General features: G+C 38.6%; 1 protein-coding gene across 2 annotated transcripts in view; it reads left to right on the top strand.

The window, feature by feature from the left end:
• The window catches only part of commd1 (copper metabolism (Murr1) domain containing 1), a 54028-nt gene extending 42405 nt beyond the window's left edge, over positions 1-11623 (top strand). The window contains exon 3 of one of the 2 annotated variants that reach the window (XM_041253004.1): positions 9904-11623. In XM_041253004.1, the coding sequence (XP_041108938.1) occupies positions 9904-10011 (108 nt within the window). In that variant the 3' untranslated portion in view covers positions 10012-11623. The remainder of the gene's footprint in view (positions 1-9903) is intronic. The other variant, XM_041253003.1, reaches the window with a different exon arrangement.
• The last annotated feature ends 4527 nt before the right edge of the window (positions 11624-16150 follow it).

Genomic DNA, 16150 nt, shown 5'->3' with positions numbered 1-16150 from the left:
TCACAGAGGGGTGCTTTGTTTACATCAAGGAGAGCGTCTGCTACGGAACCCTTCCAACTGCAAGACTTTGCCCAGGCAGGACCTTCGCTGGGAGCTGGACTTCGGGAGAAACAGCAGTAGGTTAGTTTAGGGCATATTGATCCCAAACATTATAGAGCGGGTAACGTAGTGTAGTAGGTTCCTGGAGCAGGGTGTCTCTTTTACTGAGGCTAGCGCTCGCCTTTTGTGGCAAGCCATTTATTTTTTATCTTTGTTTTGATTTCTTTAGTAAGTCTAACACTAGGGCTACCATTGCTGGTACCGTAGTGACATCTCCTCTGTGTTGTTTAAATCTGTGTGACGTGTTAACACCCAGTGCTCTGTGTCTGACATTATTATTCAGCGATGACCCGCACACATAACACCCCCTGTTACAGTACCCGAAACTTTTCCGATGTTTCCCATTATTCTTTTTAGTTATGATTTCACCATAGTTGAGTTTTAAAGTAATAGAAAATAGACAAAAAGTTATGTAATGAGCAGAAGAACTTAACTAGGAAAAAGGCAAGAATTTTAAAAGAAATGATTAGACGGGCTAAGATTTGAGTAATCCCAATAAATACTGCGTTGGCTGGTAAAAGGGTAGAATTTGTCAAACACTGTGCTTTGGCAATAAAGCCAACAAAATATATATGTGTGTGTGTCTATGTGTGTATATATGTAGCACATGTCTGTAGCAGGGCGCACACACATTTCACGTTATTAGGAGCAAGCTAGTCTATGTTTGCTATCTATTTGTTCTTCATTTGTGAGTTTTTCTCGGGGTCAAACTCATTTCAGAAGTGAGGAGGTTGTGGCGCTGTTTAGATGTTTATTGAACCGCCTCTCGCTGCGGTATAGATACCTATACACTGTCCTCAGTATAGCACTGTTCCGTATTTGAAAATAAATCTAGATAAAGCAAATGTGGGGCGACGTCTCGCAGCAGAAGGTTCTTCAAGAGTATTGCAAGATGTTCACTATGAAGGAAAGGGCCATCTGCTAGCCAGGCATGGCAAGCAATGCCACTATCAATGAATTATGCAAAGGAAAGCCCCAAACCAAATGCAGCAAGTGCAATATAACACTTTGTACATCATGCTTTGCACAGTACCACAAGAAGCAATATTCAGGACAGAGGACTACATTCCCTGTTATCATGTAAATGGATTTTGTAAAGAGTTAGAGAATATTTCAATATTTTCTTACTTTTATAACTACTATTCATTTCACGTTTCAGCCTGAGGGACCTTATTTGCATACCTGTGTCCCCTTTGTACTGCTAAACTCCTCTCTGTATATCAGTGTGGTGCCACACGCAGAACAGCTGATCACAATAGTCGTTCAGGGTGGGGGTTAAATTAATTACTTATTCTGGATCCAAAGAAATTGGCTGACTATGACGAAATGGATCCCCTTTGTAAAATTGGCAGGTAATATTATCTCTGCGCCACCCCTGGCACGGAAATCAGCTCTCGTTACCTCACTTTTTAAAGGTGGCGATAACTCTAACTTGAATTGTTACAGACCAATTTTAAATTGATCAGTTTGCTCCAAAAACTGTGGAGAGGCTGGATAATGCTCAACTTATCTACCGTTTGAATACAAACCCTATTTTGTCAGATAAACAGGTTTTCAGGCTTGTCATGGCACAAGCAAAGCTACTTTAAACATACCTAATAGCATCAATATGTTTGTGCAGCTATTTTATATGTGTGTCTAAAGCCTTTTATACAGTGGATCACATTATTGTAATAGGCTTAAAGAGACTAGGGTCAGTTCAAATTCATTGGCTTGGTTACAGAGTTATCTTCACCAACCCAAACAGTGTCAAATTTGGTGACTTCTCTTTGATTCTGTTACAAAAAGTATCCTGCAGGGATCCATTCTGGGCCCACTTTTTTATTTTCAGTTTATTTTATGTTAATAACTCCTCAATTCAGCTTTATGCAGATGATATAATGTTGTGTTATGTAGGTACTTGTAGGCCTTCAGTCATTAAGGAACTGCAACAGAGCTTTGTTTTCATTCAGCAAACATTTGTAGACTTATGTTTATTGCTGAATGCTAATTATATATATATACACACACACACACACAATTTAATGAAAACATTACTTCTACAGTTGACTCAAGCTTCTTTCATATAACCACTTTAAAGCAAATGGCACTGGAACATGTAACAAATACCTGGGCATTTGGCTTTATCTTTCAGAACACATTCCTTCTGTTCAACAAAAAATTGGGTTTCTTGTATCGTAATCAGATGCATTTCACTCACTCTACTAAGTATTTACAAGTTCAAATGACCTACCGATTTTTGATTGGTAATGTGATTTATAGATTGGCCACTAAACTGTTGAGTAAGTTGAATACTTTTATGTCATTCAGCAATTAGATTTGTAACCGGAGAGCCGAACCCCTCGTTCTGATTTGTGCAGAGAGCTGAATTGGCCGTCTTTCAGTACCAGATATCTTAACTGGTATATGCTTGTTATTTGAACAATATTTGGTAACGTTCCCACCTATCTGCTTACTTTTTCTTCTTCATACTGTCGGCTTAGGTCCGATGCATTTATGAAATTGTCAGTTTCAAGGGTTTTATCTACTTTCATCAGACACTTGCTTGAATGTGCACCAGCAGATAGTTGAAATGTTTTAGAGAGGGATTTGAAATTGATCTGTCTGGTTTCTGTTAACTTTTTTAGTCTGGATATGCTACTGTCTGATACTTGGAATTCTTAAATCCTGTAGTTAATGGTCTTGATTGTGTTGTTTTTTTGTAAGTATCATTTCATTCTGTTACATCAATATTGTTTTTATGTTTTATGATGGATTTTTTTACTATACGTTGTCTTTGCTGCAGTTTGAGTCTTCTTGGCCAGGTCACCACTGTAAATAAGAACTTGTTGTCAACTGTTCTTTTATCAGGTTAAATAAAAGAATTGAATTGAAGGCATTAAATTAAATGTTTTTAACTTAACAGACAAGTATGCCGTTTGTCCTTTGTTGTCTGTCTGTTAAATAGTTTTTATTGAAAAATAAGTTGAAAAAACACAGTGGCCACTCCTCAATTCATATATTTTTCCTTTTTGAGTGGTTGTACATTGAACACTAATAGTACAGACTACGCATAGAACACAAACTATATACTGTAAGTGTTCAGTGCTATGGCAATATCAGCACAAAAGCAACATTAACGCTGAAATTTACCGCAGCTGTAGTTGCTGCAGAAGAGTAGTAGCACGGTAGATCTAAAAATATCAGCATACATATTACATTTACTCTTGACAAACTTTGGAATGCATTAAGAGCTTTTTTTCAGCACCCTTGGGTTCTGTGCCATTTAATTAAAGCCCTTTACAGCTTAGATTGAATGTGAGGCCTGTGAACAGGGAAACCTCTGTGGCAAACAAAATATTCCCCACTTTCAAGGTTCTGTATGGTTTAAACCAAATACCTACGCTCCTAGAAGCGAGAGAATTCAAATTCTGGAAACTTAAGGAGTCTGTGTGAATGTACTGGTGTTTCTATACCATACATGCCAACAGTCCCTATATGGTCAGGACAGTCCTGATTTTCCTAGCAAATGTCCCGTGTCCCAGTGCATCGGAAGAAAGTCACAGTATTTACCCGTAGAAGAAAAAAATGGTTCTGCACAGTAGAGTTAGTGAAAACCACACCCTGTGCTCTTCGTGCAGCTGACACATCTGTTAACTTATACAAAGGTAAGAAAGCTTCATTATGCCAATTTTTACTGTCGTGATGGTCGTGTTGAGCTTGGGGGGGGGGGGGAATACGTCTATTATATGATAATGAGTGTTATTTCATATTACTCCTCCCATCTGTATGATGCGTATGACCCCCCCACCCCAGAGACGAGCGTCCTGCTGAACAGTTTCCAAATGTTGGCAAGTATGGTGTACCTGTATTCTCTGAAAGCACTGTCCTGTATTAATTCCATTAGTCAAGACACACTTTCTTTCCAAGTGCCCCATTGGCTATTATTGGTTCACAGCATAGGCCTTTCCTTCACAATCAGGGTGCAATTGTAATGATCCACTTGCTCACAAAGCCCTATAGTATTCCAGAGAAGAGCACTTGGCCCTGGTTATGTATTCAAATGAAATGAGTTTTTAAGGCTCAAGTAGCAGATTAGCATCTTGTGCTGTTTAGGCCCTGTATTAATTAGAAATAATCCTCCAGCGTGCCTGAAGGTTTCATATTGCAGAGGAGCTCAGTCTTCGTAGGAAAGTGATAGCCTGTTTCTTACAATTGTTCAAGCAAGCAATGTCTGTGTGCTCCTGGATCAAAATGATCAAGAATGGCAGGCTGGAACATTGAATAATCCTCCAAAATCTTCTAACAACGTGAAAGTGAAAGTTGATATTCTAATTGATTTTAGTGCTAACAGGAGCAGGGGTTGTATGTTACTGTCATTATTTTCTGTTTACCCTCTGTGTATCTGTTTGATGTATGTATACAGTGAGCTCTATAAACATATTACAGAAGATCTGTACAGGGCAGTAAGTAAATTGCATTTTGTCCATCGTTTAATGCATTAGCTGTTATACATTTTGATACCTAATGGTTTTAGCACAAGTATAGAAACTTTTCAGGTTGGAGTATTCACGTATTTTTAATGGATGTTGGACCCAGACAGAGCCCTGTAGTTGTCAATAGATTAGAAATTCTAGTCAACACCTGGGGATAAATACATTTATAAAACACTGGATACAGTGCTGTTCAAGCAGCCTCATGAACAACCCCCATGGGTAACTCTTACAAAAGAAATGAGCAACAATAAGAAGTAATTTCAACAGTGTATCTTATTTCTATTGTATCTGCCTCATTCATTTTTTAATGCCATACAATCTACTTATTAAACAATGTCCTGAGACATGAGTGTGCTTGCAAAGCCATTGTATACTCGTGAGGTCAAAATTACTTTCAAGTATCCAGGTTAATGTAGGCATACATATGCCGTTTAGGGTTGATCGTTTTATAGATGGTATTTCTGTTGCTGCAGAACACAATTAATATGCCCACAAAGCTTTCATTCTGTATCCCACTGCCAGGTAATCAGTCTAAAACCTATAGCCAGCCCTTGAATGGTTTCTTAGTGTGTTATGTTTTGCAGTGCCACATATCCTCCTGCTGCATGTAGAGCATTTAACCTTGAACAGACCCACTTTAGCTTCTTAAAAGTATGAAGTGTACAGTATGTGTGTTATACAATATGCACCTGTCAAGTGCCTTTCACAAAGGCTTACTGAGTGAATTCTACAGTAAATACAGATCTGTGTTGAGCAAATTTCAAGAAAGAGCACATCAATCAACATAACCTTTTAGTTGCCTCTATTTAACGTGACCTGTTCTACCAACTGTACACGTAAGACCTGAGTTCAGCAAAAGTCAAGATACAAATCATTGAAGAGCTTTGATGTGTTAATGTGTCTGTTTATTGCAGTCATATTATATATATATATATAAAATGCTGTAAAGTAAGAATGCTTTCAAAAGTAGACATGTTAATGTCAATTAACTAAATTCAAATTGAGTGAACAGAAGAAAAATCTAAATCAAATCCATATTTGGTGTGACCACCCTTTGCCTTCAAAACAGCATCAATTCTTCTTGGTACACTTGCACAAAGGCAGGGATTTTATAGGCATATAGTCAGGTGTATGATTAAACAATTATACCAAACAGGTGCTAATGATCATCAATTCAATATGTAGGTTGAAACACAATCATTAACTGAAACAGAAACAGCTGTGCAGGAGGAATAAAACTGGGTGAGGAAGAGCCAAAGTCAGCTAACAAGGTGAGGTTGCTGAAGACAGTTTACTGTCAAAAGTCATACACCATGGCAAGACTGAGCACAGCAACAAGACACAAGGTAGTTATACTGTATCAGCAAGGTCTCTCCCAGGCAGAAATTTCAAGGCAGACAGGAGTTTCCAGATGTGCTGTCCAAGCTCTTTTGAAGAAGCACAAAGAAACGGGCAACGTTGAGGACCGTAGATGCAGTGGTCAGCCAAGGAAACTTACTGCAGCAGATGAAAGACACATCATGTTTACTTCCCTTCACAATCGGAAGATGTCCAGCAATGCCATCAGCTCAGAATTGGCAGAAAACAGTGGGACCCTGGTACACCCATCTACTGTCCAGAGAAGTCTGGTCAGAAGTGGCCTTCATGGAAGACTTGCGGCCAAAACGCCATACCTCCGACGTGGAAACAAGGCTAAGCGACTCAACTATGCACGAAAACACAGGAACTGGGGTGCAGAAAAATGGCAGCAGGTGCTCTGGACTGATGAGTCAAAATATGAAATATTTGGCTGTAGCAGAAGGCAGTTTGTTCGCCAAAGGGCTGGAGAGCGGTACACGAATGAGTGCCTGCAGGCAACGGTGAAGCATGGTGGAGGCCTTCTTGCAAGTTTGGGGCTGCATTTCTGCAAATGGAGTTGGGGATTTGGTCAGAATGAATGGTCTCCTCAATGCTGAGAAGTACAGGCAATTACTTATCTATCATGCAATACCATCAGGGAGGCATTTGGTTGGCCCCAAATATATTCTGCAGCATGACAATGACCCCAAACATACAGCGAAAGTCATTAAGAACTATCTTCAGCATAAAGAACAACAAGGAGTCCTGGAAGTGATGGTATGGCCCCCACAGAGTCATGATCTCAACATCATCGAGTCTGTCTGGGATTACATGAAGAGAGAGAAGCAACTGAGGCTGCCTAAATCCACAGAAGAACTGTGGTTAGTTCTCCAAGATGTTTGGGCCAACCTACCTGCCGAGTTCCTTCAAAAACTGTGTGCAAGTGTACCTAGAAGAATTGATGCTGTTTTGAAGGCAAAGGGTGGTCACACCAAATATGGATTTGATGTAGATTTTTCTTCTGTTCACTCACTTTGCATTTTGTTAATTGATAAATATAAACTATTAACGTGTCTATTTTTGAAAGCATTCTTACTTTACAGCATTTTTTCACAACTGCCTAAAACTTTTGCACAGTACTGTGTGTATATATATATATTTTTTTTTTATTTTTTTTTTTATTTCCCAGTTCAAAGTTAATTGAGTTAGAATCTATATTTAGAAACAATTCCCCCAAGTTAGCCCAACTAAAACATTTCTTTTTCATTGTGATTGTGCCTCTTTACTGAAGTGGAGAAAAAAGTTGATGACTTGCCTGAGTTTATCATAATCTAGAATTATTATATAGAAATGTAGGGATACCGGACTTCAAACACATCAATCTTAATGTAACAAACACTTTAAGCAAACAGATAACTTTCCTTTTTCTACTATGTGCAAGTGTTCAGTTTACATTCTCCTCTGGTTAACTGTGTACTCGCAACCAACTGTAGTTTTCAAATCCCAGTTTGCCAGTTTAAAAGGAAATTTGAGGGAAGATTATTCTTTGAATTGTTTTGGGTATAATGGTGACAATAATATCTCGTGGCAAAGTGGTTTGCAGTGCTGGGCTGGGTTGCGTCCTCGCAACTCTTTAATAATAATAACTGGCCCTACACAGCAATGTGTATAGCACAGTTAACACAAGGGGCACTGTCCCGAGAACAATAGACACAAACAATACATGCACAAAAACGATCACTCCAGAGTGAGTGATGAATTACAGGGTTACCGTGCACAATGGTGAAGTGTAGTCTGGTTTTGTTAGCTTCAGCTTCCAGATAATAGCCTTCTATAAATGACGAACATAACAGTTTAATAGAGAGACAAAACAACACGCAAAAACTCACGGTTTCTCTTTACAACACAGTACTCCTTTACTGGTGCTTTCGTAACCATAACAAAGGAAATAGATCGCTTCGCCACACCCCCTTCGGTCGCGAGTGCAATCGCCTTTTCTCCAATCCACAATTGTCACATCGCCTACCGCATTAAGGTGATGACTTCTGGTATTGTGACTCCGCCCCCTTTTTGGATGGCCGACTTCCAACTTTCCCTGGAATGAACTGCCAAGCCATCCAGTCCGGGGCACACTGTTCCTGTTATACAGCGCCCTCACAGGTCGGGAGGGAGATTTATGACTTGGATTTGTTCGCTGTCTGTCACAGGCCTCCAGAGATTGTATAGGTCTCCCTCATTTTAAGTTGGGAACCCATCTGTTTAGTTTTACTATTGGGGACCACATAGTACTCATGCTAAGTCATGCTATTTACGTCTTTTTTTTACTTCACGCTGTAAAATGTAGTTTTTGCATATATCCTAAACCATGCTCAACATGTAAATATAGTACTACTGCCCCAGCTGCATTAGACACTATTTACAGTATGTGCCCTGGTTTCAGGATAGTCACTGCTTGGCTTTGTTATTAAAGTTCCATACCCACTATGTGGCTGTCTCTTTGAAAATAGTGTACACTACTCATGGCCAGAATATCTACTGTTACTACAGACATGCTCATTTAGAATGTAAATATTTTGGGTTGCCTTAATATAACTTTATTCTCTTTTAATAAAGCAAAATAAAGCAAAATATGAAGACAGCAGCTTGGTCGTTTGCTCTCTTGCTAGATTCATACAAATAGGAGGTAAAGCTTGGTGGATCTGTGGTAAGAGAAAGGGGTATGTTACCAGGACGTTCCCAGTTCAGCCACTGACTCACTGTGTGTGATTGTGAGGAAGTCACTTAACCTCCTTGTGCTCCATCCTTTGGATGAGACGTAAAACCTAGGTTGTATTTTAAGTGACTCTGCAGCAGTAGTTGTGATGCATAGTTCACCCCCTAGTATCTGTAAGTCGTTTTTGGATAAAACGTCTGCTAAATAACTTAATAATAATCTAAAAAGTCTTTAAGTGAACTTCAAATTTCTTATTGCACATCAAAATAGGAGCCACACTGATAACATTAGCTTCTGTTTTTGTTTTTGACAGAAGTGTCATGGCCCAGGCTGTTACCAGCAGGAAGGAGACTCAGAGGCTGGAAAGCTGCAGTTAAAATGTTGCACACATTTATTGACAATTACAGGAACAAAATAAACAAGGCACATACAAACAGAGCTATACAGCCACACCCAATTTACAAATTCAGGACTTTCATCCTGCCACATGGTTATTATATTAATTACGTCCTATTTGTATAAGCAGTCATGTCTGGTACAGTAGTCTGTATGTCACACTCACATTTGTGTGTATATCTGGACAATCGCCTGTACAATTCCATGAAACTTCTGTGGATATAAAGGCCGCTCTGTTCATTCATCCATCTGTCTGTCACATTTTTGAATGTGTCTGGATAATCCATAATCACATTATTATGAAACTCTGAGTCCACTTCTTATTCTATGTTGTTCTATACATGCTGTTGATATGTGTCATGGTCATCATCATGTTCATGCTTACAGCTCTCATTTTGAATTCACAGCTGTGGCTGGGGATGCTGCTACTGACACACTTATTTTACTGAAAGTTTACTTACATTTCTGGGGCCATGATAAGTCTGGCCCATGTATGCAGTCAAGCCACACTTAACGTTTAAAATAAAATTAAAATGGTTGTTTGTTATTTATTTATTTTATTTATTTTTTGCAGTGTAGCTACCAATGTACTTGTTATGCTGTAGCTTAAACATTTACTGTAAATGTACTGTGCAGTCTGAATGCGGACACTTCACCTCTCCTTGTCCATAAGTGTTGCTATAAAAGCTTTGCTGTAAAAGGCTTCAAGCTTTTTATTTTAAGTTGTGGGTGAACACTTGCATATTTTAGTAGTGGTTTTAAAAGCATTGAAGCATATCAAAGCATTTTACAAAAGCAAATGAAAGTATGTACAATCTAAGTGTAACTGTACAAAGACTTCAGATTGAATTTAATTTTGTTCTCATTTCTTTTTTTTTTTAGGAATCAGAGTTTATCTGCTTGGAGTTTGACGAAGCCAAGGTGAACCATGTTTTAAAGAAGATGTGTGAGATTGAGGAGAGCATCAGTGCCATGACACACAACAGCTAATTTTTTTTTCAAGTGCATTTATAGGCGTCTGCAAATGTTCATAACTAGTTAATACAACAGAGCTGGAAGTTTTTGACGAAGAGGCTGGGAGTGTTTGTACTTTAGTTCACCTGTTTATATTAGCCGCTTCCAGATCCCTTATAAATTAAACTCAATTTCCAAACCTGGAAATAGCCACCCTTGTGTTTATCATTTGTTAAAGAAATGTCTGGCATCCAGTATGAAGTAAGGAAATAAGTATCCTTAACATGTTTAAATATATTTCAAAAGAAACTGTAGCAGTTAAACAGGGTTTGATTTCAGCTGCACCCTATTTCTTACCCCTTGTGAATATCTTGGCATCCCTGAATAGATTAACATGTTCCTTAAATACATTGCACGCCAAATAATTTATTGCGCAAGCCAGTATATGTTATTAGATATTTTCCTCCAGTAAGGTTCTGACATCTGACTCACTCACAGTCTTGGCGTTTTAACAGGGTCTGGTTGCTTATTTTCAGGAATTTTCTCAAGAAATGTAGGTGTTATGAGACACTTAAAAACAACTCACAAAAATGTAAACACATCAGATTCATCAGTAGGTCCTATGTTTGATATAGGCATTGATATTGGCCAGTGGACCAAATCCTGGCATTTCCTGTCACTGTTAACCTTTGCAGATAAATAAGACACATAACAGGAGAGGTGCTGACACAAATATACAAAGGTAGCAGAAATACGAACTACTAAGTATTTTTTCACACGCATACAATCATCGCAGTTATTTTCCAGCTGTGATAATCTGCTCCAATAATGTCACTATGTCTTCCAAATACATGATCAAGGTTTTTGCTCTTCAAGCAAATTGCAGTTACAGTACCTGTATTCTAATACTGATGGCAATTAGCATTGAAATAAAGGAATTTGTTTTTTTTTCTTTTTAAGTGTGTTTTTTTTTTTTTTTAAAACAATTGCAGTTTCTATTTTCAGTCTGAGTGCTGCACACAAGATATGAGTCCTCCCTCAAACCTATATGAAAACTTCAGCTCCATAGCAACTGAGGTTTGTAGTGAAGTATTTAGAAATTTAAAATAACCTTTGTTCATTTTGAAAATATGCTTTTAATTGTGAAAAAATTGTGTAGTATTATGGTGTTGCTATTCTATAGCAGTATAAAGAAATTAAAACAAAAAAACGGTTGTACTAATGATTTGCAGAGTTTGCAGTTTCAACATGAACATAAAAGAAAAGAACATTTTTTAAAATGTAATTCTTGTTATGTTTTGCTACTTCTTTAAGGATAGTGCCATCATAATTCAGATTTAGTCACCTTCATTTGACCTACAGTAATTGTGTTTTCCCCACACTTCTGTGTAACTGATCCCCAGTGAAAGGAGAGAGTGCAAGGCAGATGAGCTAATTGTAGGTACTGTGAAAAAGTTCAAACATAACATGTAAAATGCTGTATATTAATATTTTACATTTGGTACATGTCATTGCCATTATGTCACTTAATTTGCTATTACTTTTCATCTGTGTTAGTAAGAGTACAACTTGTGCAAAAGGTTAACATTTTTCTACAGTGATGAGAAACCAATTAAATATAAATGTAATAAAAACAATACCAAAAACACTCAATTCAGTGATCTTGAATATTATTTTAAACTTAATAAGAACCCCTTTCATGTTGCTGAGATTCTACCTGTACCTGGCTTTGTTGTAAAATACCTTTTGTTTTGTTTTAAGTGACCTTTTTCTTTGTCCGTTATGAGTAGTTTGTATGATTCCAAAGAGAAGGTGGGGACAGGGTTGAAACTCAAGAATACGGACTGTCTGTATTTAGGACAGATTAACACGTTTCCTACATGGCTGTTTCCATAAGCAGGACAGCACAAATGTGACTGCATCTTCATCTCACAACCATACAAATTCACAAGCAAGCTGACCTGGTGATTCCTGGAAAACTAAACCGTTCTGTCTTGAAATATTGTTTTTTGAAACAGGTGAAAGCTGGCAATCTGCTATTGAGGAGGAGGAGGGGGGGCGGTGTGGGGGGGGGTGGACTTTCACCCATATCCTGAAATACACACTAGAGGCAGGCAGATACAATGCACCCACCTCCAAAACAAGGAGGCACTCGTTTTCATCACAGGCAGATGGCCTAAACCCTTGCGCTGTCCCTCTGTATAGTACATTCACTGTCCACTCTACTGTTACACTTGCCTGCCTTACTCCAGGCTTCTACCCTTTCTATATAATAATGCACTTTTCTCTGCTACTCCACACTGGCATCAAAAACCCAGCCCAGTTCTGAGTGACCTAAACCCATGCAGTATACTGACTTTCATTGGTGTGTTTTGAAGGTTGTTGCTACAAGACCTGTGTGGTCTTGCCTGCATACAGTACCATCTCTCGGCTGCATCTGGTTAAAACACAGAGTTTTGGGGGCTTTTTGTATTATTATTTAGTAGTCGTCAATTGATTTTACCCAATTTTTCAATCAAATTGGGGGGGGGGGCGGCGATAACGAACACATGCTGACCTCTGAAGTGTGTGACCGCTTTTTCACGTTGCAGGCCCAACATGCAGCCAACCCAGAGTTACAGCGTCGGAGGACAATGCAGCTCTGGCAAGCCCGCAGCCGCCCGGCCAGACTACAGGGGTTGCTGGTGGGCGGTGAGCCGAGGACACCCTGGCTGACTTAAGCTCCCCTCCCCCCTACCCCGTTGCTCAGCCAACATTGTTATGAGCAAACTCGTTGCACAGATCCAGTTTTATGATTGTGCTAGTAAAGTAATTCAATAGTCTGTTATTAACGACTGTGTTGAGGTGGTGTTATTGACTTCGTAAGGACAATCTTCACCACAATTGCAGTTACTGAAAGTTTTAGAATCTGAGTTGCCTGTATCTGTCGCTATGTATGTTTTTTACTTGTATCTAGAGAACTGGTTATATAACTGTGCTAAAACATTATTGTATTATTTAGCTCATGTTTTTTGAGCTCCTGAATCTCATGATGATAAAAAAATGAACCTGTATATCTCTGTGGTATACTTTCAGTGGATGCAGGTCATGGAGCTATACTTTTTTATGATACTGATTGCTATTTTTCTATTTACAGCTGAGGAGAGGGGATGGGTGTTACCAACATACTTGTTCTATTTCTTTGGGATTCTGAGATCCGGACAAGACCATATAGGGTTGTTTTTAGTAGATGTAATAGCTGACATGCACTGTCAAATGTGATGCAGCACAGAGATAGCGGCGTGCTTACAAAATTGGCACTCTTGGTAGCTTGCCTGTAAGTATATTAGTATGCCAGCAAAATGTCATTCCTGCCACTTTGACCAGACCCAAACATCGTGTCCCATAGTATAAATTATAAATGCAGATTCACCTTAGATATGTTTAATTCAGAACTGTTTCAGGTGACGTGTACATTTTAAGAGGCACATATGGACAGAACAAGTACTAACGTCTGGATACAGTGGAGCAGAGTATACTACAGTGTAGTGTTTGCAAATTCTAAGTGACTCTCATCCACATTTGGTAAGAGTTTGATATGACTTTGGAGACTCAACTGGGTTTTCTAATTGAAGGTGACCATATAACAATCAGCTCTATTGACTGTTGATGACAGTGATAAGACGTACCTGAAACTATTTATTGTGTTTACTTGAGAGCATGTGTCAAGTTGCTAGGTGATGCTTCTGGTACTAACATGTAGCTGGAGAGACAGTGTGATTGTGTTCCAGCAGTCTTTTGTTTCTTCACATACTTATTAAATCGACTCGTGTTATCTAATGTTTACACGGACCGGCCTCTCTCTCCAAATTCTAGTGAATGGATTATCTGGCTTCACTTAAATCTGTAATAACTTTATAAAATGTTGAGTTTTTAAAATGCACTAACTGTTTCATTACCAAAGACCTCAATGCATTCTAATAAAATATAGGATTGATGTTGCAATGTTAAAAGCTGTACAGCTGGTTTCAGACCCTGCTTAGCAGTAATCTTGGACTGCCTCCCCTTTGGCACTAAATGGTGTGAAATCACAGACCACCAAAACAAACCCTTAGATGTCAACCCAAGGTTAATTACCTATTGGCTAATATAGTGTCCTATGTCACCTAATTGTTGAAACACACCTACTGATCAGGTGAAGATAAACAGGCAACCCTAGATGCAACGGCCTAGACTGGGAAGTTTCTGCCAGGACTCGTTGGAGTCGCTCAAGCGATCCAGCCCCATTCTACTATTTGGCAGCGCAAAAAACAATGCAGCACTCCCTGTGGAACTCATCCCAAGATTGGCAACTTGCTGCAAGTGGGATTCAAACCACCCTTGGAAGTAGGGTGACGAGATTTTCAAAGCTCAAAACCAGGACACACAGCTAAATAATTGAAAAAGACTCATTTTAAACAGTTGTCTAAACAGCCATCCTCTCAGTACTTTTTTTTTTTTTTTTAAGCAGCTAGCTAATTTCTCTCTGTATCCAGAAATTCAGCCCACTTCTAAAAACGCGATATAAAATGATCACCAACTCTGAGTGGATTAGTGGAGCCATGTGAATGCAAGCTTTGTTAGTGAATCCACATATTGCTACTACACCCAAATTTATTTGAGGAATTTCTTTAAAATTATCAAATGGGCATCTGTACTTCCGTATTACTGAAATAATACAGAGGGATGAACCATTGGACAAATTATAACAGCCTCTTACCTTCCTGGTGATCTATAATGTATGAAGGGCAAACTAGCAGGGGTGTCTTAGGAGACAGGGTGTTATCATTAGGGGTCCTCACCTTTGGGGTCTCTAATACATTTTATTTAGTATGGTGATGCGATAATTTACTTCTGGGCACTCAGGGGCAAAGTTGGAGGTATTTCCAAAGGTTCTGTCATAATAAAATCAGCTAAGTGAACAATTCATTTGGAAGCTTATAGACCACTATCTTGTATTTACATTTTCTTGAGATTTTTTAAGTTAATGAAGAAATATAAAAAATGCATCAATCTGCCACAGATTTTCAAAAACATTTAACTTAAGCTACTGTTATATTTTTAGAAATATTTTGTTTACCTTTTTAAGATTCCTATCTTCTTTTGCATCTCATACAGGGCGATAGGAATCCCATTTTTCTCTCCTGCTCACTTCATACCCACTCTTTTTATTAATTGATTTTTTTCTCCCTTATATATTTATCCATCAGACTTCTCCACATGATCCAGTTGCCAAATTAACAGAAAGAGGTAAAATTGCAAGCCGATAGCCTGCCAGGTATTTTCTATTTTTAATTGTTTTTATAATCTGCCCTTACCATGTCATAAAGCCAAGGATAGCCCTGTACTTGCTCAGTTAACAGTTAATCTGACATGTTTTGCGCCATCTCAATAATCATAAACTATTTCAAACAAGCAAGTGGAAAATATTTTAAAGGGAAAGGCGTGAATGATTGGTTGAACGCGAGTGGTGTCATCAATTTGCCACTCAAGATGAGATTTTGTCCGTTGTGTCTACCATTTCAACGCTTGTCGGTACGTTTGTACTGTGCATCTTAAGGACCATGCCCACTACCGAACCAATCTCGAGACGTTTTAATGAATCCAGCTCAATGTCCATGTAAAGTACGGTTTCATGCATAATCAAGCTTAATGCGTACAAACACAATTAACGTAGTTTGGTTACAGTTTGTAGCAGTGCAATGGACAGTGGGAGTTAATTTGACATTATCCCACCATGCACTGTATTTTATGTTTACAAGCTGGCAAATACGGATCCCGTGCCCACGGAAGACAGCACTTCTTAGCATGAACGTTATGGCTTTGTTTCTTAAAAACACAAGGTACATTTGATCATAATGTGTGCGTTTCTTTTTTAACTCTGAAGTTCTCCTTGACTGATTTTCATTGCTCCAGATATCAATTTGCCTCTGATCACGTCGCTCCATGAGCCATCATTTTGCAATAAGCCTTAGAAATTGTATACGGTACAGCAGTATTAATAATCATTCTCAAGTCCTTCACGTGCCTGAGTGCTGTATTTGTAATGTCCACGCGCCAAAACATATCAGAAAGCATTTTAGGACATTGGAGGATACACAAAAAACGTAGTTTGGCATTACAGCGTCCACACTTCTGACAAACCACACTACCTGAT

Source organism: Polyodon spathula, chromosome 6 (genome assembly GCF_017654505.1).
Source record: "Polyodon spathula isolate WHYD16114869_AA chromosome 6, ASM1765450v1, whole genome shotgun sequence".
NCBI classification, from domain to species: Eukaryota; Metazoa; Chordata; class Actinopteri; order Acipenseriformes; family Polyodontidae; genus Polyodon; species Polyodon spathula.
This window is presented reverse-complemented; position numbering and strand designations above follow the sequence as displayed.